General features: G+C 42.5%; 1 protein-coding gene across 1 annotated transcript in view; it reads left to right on the plus strand.

Annotated features, from left to right (window-relative positions):
* FKBP9 (FKBP prolyl isomerase 9) overlaps nt 1–16,577 on the plus strand; it is a 40,121-nt gene that overhangs the window by 2,403 nt on the left and 21,141 nt on the right. The window contains exons 2-5 of the mRNA XM_014838703.3: nt 8,896–9,041; nt 9,466–9,655; nt 10,315–10,460; nt 13,283–13,472. Of these exons, the coding sequence (XP_014694189.2) occupies nt 8,896–9,041; nt 9,466–9,655; nt 10,315–10,460; nt 13,283–13,472 (672 nt within the window). The remainder of the gene's footprint in view (nt 1–8,895; nt 9,042–9,465; nt 9,656–10,314; nt 10,461–13,282; nt 13,473–16,577) is intronic.

Raw genomic sequence — 16,577 nt, forward strand, 5'->3', positions numbered from 1 at the left:
GATGTGTTTATTGACCATTCACATATATTCTTGTCATTGATTCTTTAGTCCGAAAATAGGGAAGACTTTCCTGCTTGTGCTGGTGGTGATTAATAATTCCCGCTAGAACAAGTCATCTAATACTTTTTACCCTCTGGGCATGGCAACCACTGTGAGGCAGTGTGGGATAGTGGAAAGAGTACAGAGGAGCTACCGTCCATTCCACAAGTGTGTGTGCAGTGTTTGCCTGTGAAGATGGTGTCCCCTCCTCGCCCCTACTGCTTATAGTTCAGGCAATTACGTAGTGTCATAAGTACAGAAAGAATAATAGCACACACTTCTGTCTCTCAAGCAGAGTTCACTTATAGTTTTTACCACATGCCTTTACATATATTAATCCATTTAATTTCAAATTAATTCACTTAACCTGACAAGACAGTGAGGTAGGTATCTCATTACAAAAGAACAAACTGAGGCTCAGAAAGTCCAAGTAATTTGCTCAAGATAGCTAGCTACTAAGTGGTGGAGTGGGGCTTTGAACCTAGGCCAAAGTCTATAGTCTATCCGTATATATGATGGAAGAAAGGCAAGGAGCTACGGAAGCACACAGAAGCCTTAACTGTATGTTGTGTGAGTGTGTGTGGGGGGGTGGGCGGTGAGGGGTGGTCAGGATGGCCTGGGATTGCAGGGATAAGACCTGAGGAGTATTAAAATTTACCAGGAGGAGCTGAGGGGTGAGGGGGTTGGGGGAAGAAAGGGGACGGCTGGTAGAAAGAAGAGCGTATGCGGGGCCTGGAGGTGGGAGCATTGTGCAGGGGCGTGAAAGCTGTTCAGTACGACCTGAGCTTGGAGTGGGAGTAGGGGAGTCACAGAGGGGAAAAAAGGAGAGGTGAGAGGAGGCCAGAGAGGGGCTGCGCCAGCTTTTGCCAGAGCTCGTCTGCTGGCTGTGGAGTTTAGACTTAGTCTAAGGACAGTGGAGAGCCACTGGAGAGTTTTAATCGGGGTGAGGGATCATCAGGGGAGTGAGGGATCAGACTTGCATTCTACAAAGGTCCCTGTGGCTGTGGTGTGGACAGTGGAAGGGGTAAGGCACACAGTAGGTGCTTCACTAATGTGAGTTTTTCTCCAGGGCTGCCATTACTTTGGGAATTTATGAAGTATTAGGGCATGACTTTGCTCTTTCTGCCCAAAGATCTTAGGGGAGGAAAAATCTAAGGGGTTTTGGGGCTTTGGCTGCTGATTTGAAAGTTTCTCCCAGAAGAAAATGGTGGCTGTCACCCTGACCAGAGCCATAAAGCACAAAGGGTGTTTCTTTCCCCAGACCTTTCTTCCTGCATCTCCGCCTGGCGCTTGGGAGCAGTGGTGTCTTTTCTGCTTAGGGGCATTTGCAGTTGCCAGGAGTTCCAGCCCTTCAGCCCTTGGCCACTGACTCAGACATGGTTTCGTTTTATTTTGGAGCTTCCGTGGGCCCGTTAATATGCTCCTGTGGCTGCTGCTTCAGACAGAAGAAGACAGCAGCTTCTCACCCGCAGGTTTCCCTGGGGCTCCTGCTCATTCTCCAGCTCTTGGGAGCAACTTGTCAGCCACTAGTGATTCCGTTTTTTAGGCGTTCCATAGCCTTCCTAGCACTAAGGGTGAGGCAGATGATCGTCTCTGTTTGCTCTTGTTTCCTTCTGGGGACTGAAGTTTAAGATGTTCTGTTATCTTTAGGAAAACAAGCTCTGGTCAGTTCATTCACAGCCTCCAGGCCCATTTGCAGGCCCTTAAGGTCCAGATGTTCAGCAAATGGTATTGTGTGCCACCACATGCCCTGTTGGATGCGCTGCTCTGACACAGTGGTGTTCAAAGTGCACATGCATCAGAATCACCGGGAGAGCTTATTCTACACGGTTCCTGATTCAGTGGGTCCAGGGTGGGACCTGAGAACTTGCATTTCTAACAAGTTCCCAGGTGATGCTGATGCTGCTGGTCTGAGGACCACACTTTGAAAACCATTGCTCTAAAAGAATCGGACTCATTAACAGAAGTCAACTTCATTTTACACATTTATCCATTTATTTATTCATCCAACAAATATTTATGGAGCACCTGCTGTTCTAGGTGCTAGGACATAGGAAAGAATAAAACAGACCAAAATCCCTGTCCCTCAGCGAGACTATTGTATATGATACTACGATGGTGGATACATGTCTTTATACATTTATCCAAACCCATAGAATGTACAACACCAAGAGTGAACCCTAATGTAAACTGTGGACTTTGGGTGATAATGATGTGTCAAGGTAGGTTCATCGATTGTAACCAATGTACTACTATGGTGTGGCAGGTTGATAATGGGGAAAGCTATGCATGTGGGGGAGCAAGGGGTATGTGGGAAATCTCTGTACCTTCTCAGTTTTGCTATGAACCAAAACTACTCTAAAAAATAAATTCTGTCTAAAAAAAAAAACACCCCTGCCCTCAAAGGTGGGGTTGGGGGAGGACAGAGAAACCCATTCCAGTTGGCTTAAGCAGAATAGGAGGGAATTTATTGGAAGGATCTCCGATTTCCCCTGAGGGTCCAGTATCATGAACTGAGGTGACTTTCTGCATCTCCCTGAGGGGTTGCACAGGGACTTCATTCTTCGCCTCCCTGAAGGGAAAGCTCCAGCAGACTTCCCATGCCATGTTCATGGCTTCTTGGGTCCAGCCACACTGACTAACTGGTATCTGTCTTAATTCTGCATTCCCAGGAGAGAATAGGATTGGTTCCATTTGGGTCCGGTGCCTACCCTGGTGGGGGCTAAGTGAAGGGGTGTTAGGGCTCACCCCTTCTGCTGGACTTTTTCTCAGAGAAGAGCCAGTGTACTGGGCAGCACCCTAGATGGTGTCAGGGTGACCTGGAGGGGTTAAATGGAGGCGAGGAGACTGGTCAGGTCAGGACATGTTCACTTAGGCAGGGAGCTTTTAAAGTGTGAATCTGCACAACAGCTCTTTCTGTGGAAGAGCTGTGTGGTGAAAGGGAAGCTGCTGCTTGTGTGTTAGCCTGGTGTGGTTCTGCTAACTTTAGGAAAAGAGTCTAGCCTCCAGGCTGTTCTTCTCACTTGGGTTTCCTGAGGCCATTGGCACGCTACCCTAATACCCCTGTGAACACTTAATGGCATTGCTTTTAATTTTCACTTGTGGGTCATTGAAAGCAACTCTACAATCATATTGATTATTTGATTTGGCTATATTTTACTGGGCTGAGAACTTGTGTAAGAGAAGAATTATTTGTAGAGAACTGATATTTCAACTTGAGCAGTTGCTTGAAAACAAAAACCCACAATAGCAATGTAATGATTTTATTTTACTTTGCAAAGTTTTTCTTTTAATCATTTTAATTCTCCAGAGACCATCCAAGCCAACTGCTCACATTTCAGAGTCTGATCGTCTGTGGAGATATGAATGGATTCCTTCTCTACTTCCCTCCTTCCCTCTTACTCGGTCCTCTCTTCTCTTCCTCTGTTGCAATGTTCTCTCATTTTTCCATCTGGGTAGCAGATAGGTAGTTTGCCAGTTCATTAGTGACTTGCCTTTTTCCCCTGCCTGGGCTCATTGGAGGTAGTTGTTTGAGGGAAATACTCTTGGGCAAAAGATCTGGGAAGCCCAGAGTCACCTTTGGGAGCCAGTTGTGTGGGGAGAGTGGTGGGAGACAGAAAAGTCAAACTTTGTTTCCCCTCTTTTGAGTCTGCAGTTGGGCCCAGGCTCAGTGGAGGAACTCAGCCAGGGAGGGTGTGGAATCTCCCCTGGGTTATCCCAGGGTTTGGCAGACAGCTAGGAGGTGAGTTTCTGCTTTCATGCATGTGCATGTTTTAGTCCCATTCACCAAGGACTTTGGCTGGACCACAAGTCCTCATGTCAAGCAGGTTCCATGTGAGCCAGACATCTGAGTTGGCCCGAGACTGCACCAACTTTCAGGCACCCAAAAGGTGGTTCCCATGCCCAGTGGGCTGGCTCTTTATTACCTTGCTTCCCCCTTGTTATGAATTCTCAAATATGGCAGTCTCTTTAATGTTCAAATAAACATATTCAGTCTAGTGTACAGCAGTGGGAATATAGTTAACGACACTGTATTGTATACTTGAAATTTGGTAAGAGGGTAAATCTTGTGTTCTCACCACAAAAAAGAAAGAAAGAAAGAAAACAAATGGTAATTATGTGAGGAGATGGATATGTTCATTAGCTTGATTGTGGCGATTATTTCACGCTGTATATCAAACATTGAATCTTACACCTTAAACGTGTACAATTTTCATTTGTCCATTATACCTCAATAAAGATGGAGAGGAGTAACATATTTGGTTTTTATTTGTCTAAACTGAATTTAAAACTGGCATTTAGAGCAAACTGACTTTTCCTGTCGCCACTGATCAGGACCTCAGTGCTAACAGCAGGGCAGTTTTCCCTCCCTCTGTAATGGCCATTTTTCCTTTGTTTCTGGATCTGAGATCAAAATAATCTCAGCAACAAGTAGTAAAAGTCTGTGTCAATTTTTTGCAGAAAGTTTTAAATTAATTTTTAAAAGTAATACATATGCACACAATTTTTAAAAACCAGTTAATTCCATAAAGCTTAAAATTATAGCTGCCAAGCTGCTAGAACTGGGCAAGGGGCTCCCAGGTGGGATGTGCTGCTGTGAATGCAGACTTTCAAGCTCCAGGCTTCCTTCTGCCCTTCCTGCCTCTGCAGACCCTGGGAGGCACACAGCTCCCGCCTTGTCCTGATCCCCTTTTGCATACACCTGCATTCTGTTTCTTCTCTTCCAGGTCAGATCCTGCTCCGCCATTCCCTTTCCATCTGCCAAAATGTTGTTGCCATCTCTTGACAGCAAGGGTCCCATCTCTGGTTTCCTAAGTCCTTTTTTATAGAGAAGATGAGGAGCTTGGGGGATGGAATAGGCTTTGAGGGCTCTAGGGAGAGAGTGTGTTCAGTTTGCCATGTGTTCTTTTGAAAGTTCATCCTCAGTGCAGATTGAACCCTACATTCAGAAATAGAGCCAGAGTATTTATGCTTTAAGAATACCGCCACAGGGGTGGTTACTTATCCTGAGGAATATGCTGCAAGAGAACGTGCGCTTGTGTGTAGGCAGTTTAGTGAGTTGAATGTGATGGGTTTTACATGATGTCTCCTGTCTTAGTGGTCCTTGGGCTGATAATCTTGAAGAACATCATTGGAGGGTGCTGCAGCAACCTCACACCACCGTCTTGGGGCAGGGGAAGGTAGAGGTGTCAGGGGCAGCCATGGAAAGGTCTGCAGCAGTGAATGAGCCAGGGAGAAAAATAAGCTGGTGGAGAGGAAAGGGGGATGTTGGATGTGCTGGATGATTTCCATTTGCCTTTCTGGGTCCACTCTCCCCTGGTTCCACTTGTTTTTGCTCTGGGAGGCTGACCTGTATGGAGTACGTGTGCATAGTATGTGTTCTATCTGTGACCCCCTTGTCGTCTGGCTTCTGGCTGGGTCCAGCCAATGGGACATCAGCAGAAGATCAGAGGGAGGGAGGAGAGTGAGGTGGAGATATTTATTCCCCCGATTCCCTGCCTGTGGGGTCACCATGACCTGTGTCTCTAGAACAAAGGTCCCAACTTAGCTTCTTAGCCACGCTCTCTGTCCAGGGATCCCTTAGGCCCAACAGCGTCCCCTACTTGTCCCTAGAGGTATTACATTGTCCCTTGTGTTTCTCTGTACCCTGCATATACCTTTGCACACAATGCCTTTATTAAACTTTCCTGGAACTGCCTAATTTGGGCATATAATCTGTTTCCTGCAGGATCCTGACTGGGATGTCTGCAAAAGGTGTAAGTCAGCCAGATACCTGGGACAGGCTGATAAGTGCCTATTCCAGAGCTTGCAGAAATAATTTTCATGACCAGTTCTGGGCTTGACGCTGCACACGAATTTGTGCCAGTTGTACTGATCGGCACGTTTATCCAGATGGTCGCAGTTTTCAGCATAGATAAGACTGGGCTTGGTTGTTAGTTTCCCATGTATGTAAATTACATGTGTTCTTTCAGAAAGGTGTTTTTTTGTTTTCAGCACTTTGCTTAGGTAGTCATTAAATGAAGAAATGAAAATGAATACTGAGAGGCAACAACAGTTTTCATACACCATCTAGGGAGGCCCTGTGCCTGGAGGGTGAGAGTTGGGCAGTCCTGGGTTCTAGCTTTTTTTCCCACTTGGCTAACTTTGTGAGCTTGGGAAATTTTTTCACCTCCAAGGAGCCCGAGTATTAGCACTCGCCTTAAAGTGTTGTATGAGGATTAAGTGAGGGAGTATATGGAAAAGCTTAGTTTGCCACAGTCCCTGACACATAATAAACACTTCTAAACAGTGGTTATTATTAAAAGCTCTCATTAAATTTGGGAAGTATATTCAGGTTCAGTGGATGAAAAACGTAGGTATAAAGTCGTTTCCAGCCTGTGCCTTGTTGCTGTTTGCACATGTTCTGTGCCTGGGGAGTCTTTGAAGCCTTGATTTCTGGTCCATTATTAACATAAACCTGCCAGTTTGATGATGGTGCATGGCATGGTGAGGCTCAGCCAAGTGAAATTCAAGAGCTGGCATTCTAGGGGGTGGTGTTGCCCCACCCCCCACCCCCCCCCACCCCCAGAGGGAGAGAGAGGATGGAGGTGTACAGCTGTCTTGGGCACAGAGCTGACCATGTGCTTTTGTCCTCTGGCTTGTCGGCCTGAACTTGGAATCTTGCTTTCCATTCACTGACCTTGGAGAAAAGGCGGCTATTAAAGTGGACTATAAAACTGGGAGGAGAACGGGAAGAGGGGGCAGGTCTGCAGAAGCTGCCCCAACAGTGAGGTGGGCTGTGCTGCTCACCCGAGTCGTTCATGAGGAAAAATGAGGAAAGGATGGCATTAATTTACCAGGTGGAGGGCAGCACATGCATCCTAATGAGATAAATTCCAACAGCTCTTAAGATTTTATAACACAAGTATTATAAGATCATTTTGAAAATTAAGAGAGAATTAAAGAGAAAATAAATTAAATCACCTGAAATCTCTGACCCATAGATTACCATTGGTAATATCTTCATTTGTTACCTTGTAGATTTTTTCATAAGCATCTCTATATGTAAATTCAAAATGGTATTATTTTATACTGTGGCTCTGTAACCTGCACTTTTCTCTTAATGTGTATGTCTTTCTGTGTCAGTGAATAAAAATTGTTTTTTTTTTGTAATTTTTTAATTGAGATATAATTAACGTCTAACATTGTATTAGTTTCAGGTGTACAACATAATGACTTGAGATTTGTATGTATTGTGGAATGATCACCTCAATAAGTGTAGTTAACATCCATCACTGTACATAGTTACAAATTTTTTTTTCTGTGATGAGAACTTTTAAGATCTACTCTCTTAGCTACTTGTAAATATGCAATACAGTCACCGTGCTGTACATTACATCCCCATAACAGAAATCTGTCATTTTTAAATGGCCATAGAGCATTTTATTGTATATCCTTACGTTATATGCAATCAGTGCCATACTCTTGACTTCTATTTCCCGTGTTTCATTAATATAAACCAAGCCCGGTAGTGGTTTTCTTTTTTTTTCTTTAAAGATTTTATTTTTTTTCTTTTCTCCCCAAAGCCCCCCACTACATAGTTGTCTATTCTTCATTGTGGGTCCTTCTAGTTGTGGCATGTGGGACGCTGCCTCAGCGTGGTTTGATAAGTAGTGCCATGTCCGTGCCCAGGATTCGAACCAACGAAACACTGGGCCACCTACAGCGGAGTTCGCGAACTTAACCATTCGGCCACGAGGCCAGCCCCTAGTGGTTTTCTTTTTAAGATTTTTTTTATTTTCCTTTTTTCTCCCAAAGCCCCTGGGTACATAGTTGTGTATTTTTAGTTGTGGATCCTTCTAGTTGTGCCATGTGGGACGCCACCTCAGCATGGCTTGATGAGCGGTACCATGTGCACACCCAGGATCCAAACCAGCGAAACCCTGGGCCACTGAAGCAGAGTGCTCGAACTTAACCACTTGGCCACGGGGCCGGCCCCAGTAGTGGTTTTCTTAAACACAGTGTCTGAAACTCTGTGGTGTCTCTGCCAGTTTATAAGGTATTTGTAGGCAAAGTCCACGCCTTACACTTCTTTTATATCCCCCAGAGCACCTAGCACAGTGTCCTAATAGGCAAACCCTTGGTGGTTGCTGAAGATGACATTGAAGAGGATGGGAACCTGAGTCTTAGCCATGATTCCGTTATTTATCTTTCTACCTAAGGCCAAACCAATCAGCCTTAAAAACATATATATTAATGATTTCCAGACTACCTCAGACTTTCTATTACCTGTAGTAATTATAATAATATCGGCATAGCCCTTAGGTTTTCAGAGCACTTTTCACATTGTTATATCACGCGGATCTTAGGTGGCTATTATTATTGCTCTCATTTTGTAGAGGAGGAAACTGAGATTAGGAGAGTTTAAGTACCTATTATGCTAGACCATGCTGCCTCTTTGTTTAACTTACTGACTTAAAAAAAAAGAGAGAGAAGAAAATCAGTGTTAATTTGCTCATTAGTATCTATGGTGTTGCTGTTAGGTACCAATCACATAGAAATGAAGTAAACTCTGTTTTTTTATTAGAAGAATTGGGAGCTATTTTGCAAAACAACATAACAACATATATTTTTTTCTAGGACAAGTTATGCTGATGCTTATCTAACTAGATTTGCTGGCAACATTTGGGGTAATTTAAAATTCCAAGCCTAGGAGTCCTGTGCAGTGAAGACGTTTCCTGTGTCGGTAACTCCTCTGCAGGCTTTTTATTTTGCAGTGACCTCACTCGTCAAGGAGTACATTTTCACAGGATGGTTTCACTAAGGGAAGGATTATTTATGCTTTTCCTTCTCTCTCCCTGCTTTTTGGGTCTTCAGCTATGACAGAGACTCCACTTTCAACGTGTTTGTGGGAAAAGGACAACTGATCGCAGGGATGGACCAAGCTCTGGTCGGGATGTGTGTCAATGAGAGGCGTTTTGTGAAGATCCCCCCAAACCTGGCCTACGGAAGTGAAGGAGTTTGTAAGTTTTTGTTCCATGTTTGAAAACACATCTGCAGAAACAACCAAAACATTTGCACGCTGTTCCGTCCTGGCAGACCAGAGACTCTTTGAAAGCTTTAGCTTGGGGAAAAATGAGAAGCAGTGAACACACCCACACACATACAGCTAAACTTTCATCTTAGGTTTATTTCTTCTCGATATGAAAGACGGCGTTATTAACACAGGTGTACTGAATGTTACCCTTGTTGAGAAGAAAATTTTGGTTTTTTTTTCTCTTTTCTTTCAATTTCATTTGGAGGAAAGAGGGAGGGAGTGTGGCTCATTTTGGAATATTATACCAGTGACCCCTTGAACCCTTTTAGCTTCCTTTCACATTGGCAGCATCCTACATGTTTGGCCTGAAAGGCAGCAGCTTCTCAATGTGAACTCTCTTTCATTTCTAGCTGGTGTGATCCCCCCAAATTCAGTGCTTCATTTTGATGTACTTCTGATGGACATTTGGAATTCTGAAGATCAGGTTCAGATTCACACTTATTTCAAGCCCCCCAGTTGCCCTCGGACCATCCAGGTGTCTGATTTTGTAAGGTACCACTACAACGGAACATTCTTGGATGGGACACTGTTTGATTCGAGGTGAGTCCCGCCATTCATGGTAGCATCAGTGAAGTGCCCCTTAGTTCCTCCTGTCTCACCCGCTTTTTATGCCCATGGAGAAACCAGAAGAGGCACTCTTCCCAACTTTCACGAGTTCCAACTCCTTTACTTAAGGCTTTTGGTTAATGTTTCATGCTTCATAGTGCCAGAGTCAAAATTTGATACATCTTAGAAAAATCTGAGACCTGTCTTTATCTAAATTAACAGCATTTTGAGATCTCGTTAAGTGAAGAGCCCTGTTGCCAAGTACGTTCCTGCAGTTTTTGGTTCATTTTTGTAGTTTTCCCATGGAAGGAGGAGGGGAAAGCTGAATGCATATGAAGCTACAGAGACGTGCAGGGGTTAGGTGCTAAGCTGGAGAACAGTCTGTCCTTTGGGCTTTCTTCTCATTATAGTGTATTTAGTTAGATAGAAGAGCAGGCCTGTCTTGGTGAATCACTGTGGTTTAATTACATACTTTTCATAAACTTGACAACTTTCTGCTCTTTGATTGAGAGCAAAGGTCCATAAATGCCTATCACCAGGGATGGTTGTGGGCTCATTGTTGAGCTAATATTTGGATAACAAAAACATTATTGAGGGGTGGGCTAGAAACGCTTTCATGATATGGGACTTTTCCCCTTTCTGTTGGTTTTCAGTCACAATCGCATGAAAACATATGACACATATGTGGGAATTGGCTGGCTGATTCCTGGGATGGATAAAGGGCTGCTGGGAATGTGTGTGGGGGAAAAGCGCATCATCACCATACCTCCTTTTCTGGCCTATGGAGAAGATGGAGATGGTAAGTCTTTCTCATTCTTCAAGCCACTCTCATCTGTCATTTTTATTGCAGTGATTAATTTAACTTACTGGTGAAACCCACCAGACCTTTGGGTGTAGACTTGCAGTGTCCAATATGGTAGCCACCAGCTCCATGTGGCTATTTACATTTAAATTAAAATAAAATTAAATGAAATTTAAAATTTCTGTTCCTTGGTTGCACAGGCACATTTGTTGTACTTAAGAACCATGTGTTGCTGAGGGCTACTATACCAGACAGTGCAGATAAGGAGCATTTCCATCACTGCAGAAAGTTCTATGGGACAGTGCCAGCCTAGGGCATCTGCTGTCTGATGATGGAGGTCCAGTAACCTCCACTTATTCACGGTCATTGGCATTCATAAGTAAGCCCTCTGCCACTGCCTCATAAGCTGTAACCTTGGGCACCAACCTCTTCAGCCTGTGTTTTCCAATCTGTGAAATGAGATTTCAACTAGACAGTCTAAAGGCTGTAGACAGCAAGGTAGAAATTTAGCATATAATGCTCGAGTTGCCATGTTTTCCCTGATTTGTACCTTTATGATGGGTTTTACCTGTAACATTAGCTCCATGTGGACAGATGCAAAGCATAATGTTAGAAAAACATTAATTTGAATTAATGTCCTGTTTGTAGTTTTACTGTGAAGGAAAACAGAATACTGGCTGATAAGTAGAATCTCTTAGTTACTCATATTTGAATTGCAGGCATGTTTAACCATACTGACGGGCTGACACAACAAAGAGACCTCCAGGCACTTAAACAAGCAGATATATGTAGTTAAGAATGGAAACGGGGCCAGCCCTGTGGCCGAGTGGTTAAACTTCTGTGTGCTCCACTTCAGCAGCCTGGGTTCACAGGTTTGGATCCTGGGTGTGGACCTACTCCACTCATCAGCCATGTTGTGGAGCCATCCCACATACAAAGTAGAGGAAGATTGGCACAGATGTTAGCTCAGGGCTAATAGTCCTCAAGCAAAAAAAGAAGAGGATTGGCAATTTATGTTAGCTCAGGGCGAATCTTCCTCACACTGGAATGGAAATGAACACATGATGCTATTTAAGAAGTTACTGACCTTGGTACCTGACTTCTAATAAGCCCCTAATATAACATTTTGCAAACTATGTTTCCCGGCTCTGTAGGTCTACAGGGCGGGAGAAAAGGGGAGCCTGAGTGGATGGGCTTGGCCTCCTCTCTGTCTACCTCCACTTTTATATGTTTTACATGCTGGAGATCTGCAGACAGTTTCTTTAAAAAGTGGAGTCGGGGGGAGTTTCCCTGCTAAAAGAAAAATAAAGTTTGAAAACAACTACCATAAATATGTCTTAATTCTCCCCAACCCCAGGTATGCTGTTATTCTTATCAATGCTCAAATTATGTCATCCTTGGCCAGTGGGAGTTATTCACCTTGGCTCCCAAATCCTTTTGACATCATCTACACGGATAAACATACATAATAAAACTAGATGCCTAGTCTAATATGAGGAATATTATTTATTTTAACTAATTAATAATTTAAATATTTAATATAAATAATTTATTTAAAAGAGTTATTTTTTATACTTTAATACTGTGCTCAGCTGTCCAGGTATAACTTTAAATAGGTGCATTGTATGGTATGGGAATTATATCTCAATAAAATTGTTATAAAAAAGTTTTCAGTTGGGACATAATGCTAGAAAAATTTAAACACTGGGGTTACTTTTAAAGCTTTTTTTTTTCTTAAATTAAAAGATACAGAAAAGTACAAAAGGTTAATGTTTTATCTCACACATACCCACACCCACATTTCAAGGATTGACCACACCTTGCATTCCAGAGGCTGACTCAGCAGCCCGCCTTCAGCAGATTTCATCATTCCTCTGGGGAGAAGGAGGCAGGGAGGTGGCTCTGCCAGAGGGCCAATCAAAGGAGCACAGGATTGCCATGCTGTGTGGCCCACTTAGCCAGGCCTACCCCTTGTGTGGTATGACAAATGGCAAGTAAGAGTGTTGAGGTTGGTGGTTTGTCGGTTAATGTCCTTTTGTCCCAAATTACTGGATTTAGAGTTATTTACTGGTTGATGCTGATCTTTACAGGGAGAGCTAGTGCCTAATAATCTCCTCATGTGGATTATCATTGCAGATATTCAATAAATCCTCACTGTTAGGAACATCCAAGAGAAGCAGTACCATGTAGAAGTGAGAGAAATTATTTGAGGACTATTTATGTTTTGGATTGTGGGTGCCATTTTTTTTATCTTATCTCAGCTAACTTTAGTTTTATTTATATCTTGTTTGGGATGCACTTAAAGGAATGAATTTTGCATTTTGCCTCTTAAAAAAATTGGTTGTGGATTCCAAAGAACAAGTCTATGTAGTGTTCTCCAGAACCAGATCTGAGCTTTGGAATTTGTGCCTTTAAATGTCTATGATTTGCACTTGTACACAAACAGAAACCCACAGAGCTATGTATTTGGGTTTGCATGTGGGTGCACAACCACCCACACAGAGCCTTGATTTGCCAGCAGAAGCATGTAAAATATGGTCACAGTAGTCTCTCATGTCATTAACATCAGCTTGCTCCTTTTTCTGAGGAAGTCAGGCTTCAAATTATACCCACCAACCCATGGTTAGACACCGTGGACACCACGGTGAGGCAGTGTGGTCAGACACCAGGGGCCACCCAAGACATGGAAGAACATTTGTTTCCTTGGCTTGAAATCTTCAAGGAATGAGTTACCCTGACACAGTGGGTGTCAAGTTGTAGTTAAAGTACTTCCTAAATCTTGTGTCCTGACTTCATCATCTTCCTATGTTCCACTCTAGGGAAAGACATTCCTGGACAGGCATCTCTGGTGTTTGATGTTGCATTATTGGACCTCCATAACCCCAAGGATGGCATTTCCATTGAGAATAAGGTAGTACCTGAAAACTGTGAGCGGCGAAGTCAGAGTGGGGACTTTCTCAGGTATCATTACAATGGCACACTTCTGGACGGCACCTTCTTTGATTCCAGGTAAGGAAATGACTGGAGCCCTCACTCTCCAGAACGTCCTACTAAATATAGTAAGGAGAGGCTCACCCTAGACTCCCACCATCTCCCCCTATCCAAGTATAAACCCACCTATTGTGTCCAAGATAGGACGGGAACAGAAGGGAGGTCCAGGCAGTAGGATGGGAACCAAACAGACTTGGTGCCAGGAGACCTGGGTTCTGTTCCGTGTGTGGTGCATTGGCTGTGTGACTTTGGACAGCGTTTCACTTCCTGAGCTTCAGCTTTTAACCTGTTATTAGCACCTTTCTCAGAAATGGTTGATTAGGGAGATAAGGTAGGTGAAAGCACTTTGCAAGCTTTAAGGGCTTGTCTACAGCTTCCTTCCTGTTCCGTAGAGGCTAATTACTGAGCCTCTGTTGTTATTCAAAGTTTTGTTTTGTTTATCAGGCTTATCCTGCAGTTGTGCAGATGGCCTGGAGCCAGGAGCAGGCGTCTGGTGTGTCTTGCTCATTCAAGTGGCATGTGTGCTTGGGAAACCATTCCTTTAGCTTCTGGTGGAGCAGACATAGTAGAGATAGCAATCTATCTGTCTCCCTGAGGTAGTAGACTTCCGGTTTATTTAGTCATCCAGAAACATTACAGAAGAATTTTTATATGGTATATATTTTATTTGTTTTGAGGAAGATTAGCCCTGAGCTAACATCTGCTACCAATCCTCCTCTTTTTGCTGAGGAAGACTGGCCCTGAGCTAAGATCCATGCTCATCTTCCTCTCCTTTATATGTGGGACATCTACCACAGCATGGTGTGCCAAGCGGTGCCATGTCCACACCCAGGATCCAAACCAGCGAACCCTGGGCCGCCAAAGCAGAACGTGTGCACTTGTAGGGGAGGAAGACATTTCCTCTACCCACTGTGGGTTCTTCTGGCCAGAGAACAAATTAAATTCACGTGAGACAGAATAACAGGAGAAAACTGAACAGAGCTTTGTAACATGTATACATGGGAGAGGCTCAGGGAAGCTGAGCAACTCGCCAAAATGGCTGAAGCCCCCACCTTAAATATCATCTTCAGCTAACGACAAAGGAAGATGTTGGGGGTGGAGGGGGAGTCGATCATTGGAGAGTACCACACAAGTACAGTAAACAAATTCAGATTTAAGTCCTTGCCTTTGGCATTGATTAAGAGTTTCTAGAGATAAGGTCATCCCCCCTTCTTCCTGGTACAGAGAGGGAGACACCTTTACAGATGGAGATTTCCCTTACAATGTAAATGTCTCTTAACAAAGGGTAAGTAAACTCTGCTTCTCAGAGTTCCTTTCCTGTCTGCAGTTTATTAAAAGTAACCAGCCCCAAATAATCCTCATGCCAAAGAGACATATCTTGGGGTGGCCACTGCTAGTCCCCCACACACTTAACCACTGAGCCACCGGGCTGGCCCCTAGAAATCGTTTATTTTTTATGTCTACATAGTATTTCATTGGGTGAATATACCAAATTTATTTAACTATTCTCCTATTGATTTGTTTTTATTCTTTTTCTATTATAAAAAAAATTCAATATGTGTGTTGTTAGATATGAGCTTGGTTCTGTCCTTTATTCCCTGGAATTATATTTCTAATTGAAAGACCATTTTTCTAGTGTGCATCAGATTTCTTTCCATATTAATGGAACGACAATTTTCTTAGGTTTTAAACAGCTTTCCAGTTTAGTGCATGGCAATCTAGCCCATCCTAACAGCTGCATAATATTCCATTGTATAGATTTAATTTAGGTAATCAATCCCTGTTTTCTACCTTTTGACATACTAAGAGGGGCTACAGTAATTATTTTTGTAGCTAAATTTTAAAGTATAAGATTGTTTCCTTGGGATAAATTTCTAGAAGAATCTCTGGGTCAAAGGTTAAGTGTGTTTTTACAGTTTTTGATATACACTACCAAGTTGTCCTCAAGGCAAGTTTTACTCCCCATCACTGTCTAAGAGTGCCCATTCCCTACAAACTTGGTAACACTGAGAATCATTTTAAAATAAATAATCTATGCCAATTTATAGGAGAAAAATGGAAGCTTATAGTTTTAATCTGAATTTCTGTGATTGCTACTGAGGTTGAAATTCTTTCAAATATTTATTGACTATTTTTGACTATCTTTTTTTGTGATTTACCTGTTCATGTTTTTGCCTGTTTTTATAGTGAGAGTATTGGTATTTGTGCTTTTCTTATTGATTTGAGGATCTCTATACGTTAAAGATATTAACCCTTCTATGTTTGGATATTGTTGAAAACATACTCTATTTGCATTTTTATTTTGGTTATTGTGACTTTTGACTTATTTAAATGTAAACTTTTTATGTTGTTAAATATATTCAACTTCCCCTTTATGGTTTCCTTTATTCTTATAGAAATTCTTATTTATTCTCTCTCTGGGGACTTTCCAAAAAGTCTGTCCCCACCCCTAGAGTATATAAATATTTGCCTGTATTTCCCTCAAACCCTTTTAATGGTTTTAGTGTTGTAGCCTTTAAAATATTCTTTCTTACAATTTTTATTTTAAAAAGTATTATGTTCTTATTGTATATGTAAAACAATTCAACCATGTATAATAAAATGTAATGATTTCCCATTGACCCCTTCCATTCTTGCCACCCTGAGGTAAATATCAATAATTTCCCCCAGTCTTTTTCTTTGTTCATAAGTGATTTCATGTTTAAGTCTTCAGTCCATCTGGAATTTATTCTGGTATTCAGTGTGACAATAGGGATCTAACGTAATTTTTTCCCAGATGGTTAGCTAGTTTTTCCAACATCCTTTATTGAATAACTTTCCCTGACTCATCTAAAATGTGACTTTTATTATGTACCACGTTCTTATATATTCTTTTGGGTCTTTGTCTAGAATTTTTATCTTTTTCCATTAATCTAGCTATTCCTGGGCCAAGATCACACCTTTAACTATTGTTGCTTTTTTTAGTTTGTGTGGTAGAGAGGATTCTTTTTCTTTTTTAAACATCACTTTTTTCTACTAAGTGATACATTGACATGGTTCAGAATCCTAAAAAGTATGAAAGAGCGTTCAGTGAAAAATTCTCCTCCTGTCCTTGTCCCTCAGTCACCCAGGTCTTCTCTCCAC

Source organism: Equus asinus, chromosome 1 (genome assembly GCF_041296235.1).
Source record: "Equus asinus isolate D_3611 breed Donkey chromosome 1, EquAss-T2T_v2, whole genome shotgun sequence".
In the NCBI taxonomy this organism is placed as follows: domain Eukaryota; kingdom Metazoa; phylum Chordata; class Mammalia; order Perissodactyla; family Equidae; genus Equus; species Equus asinus.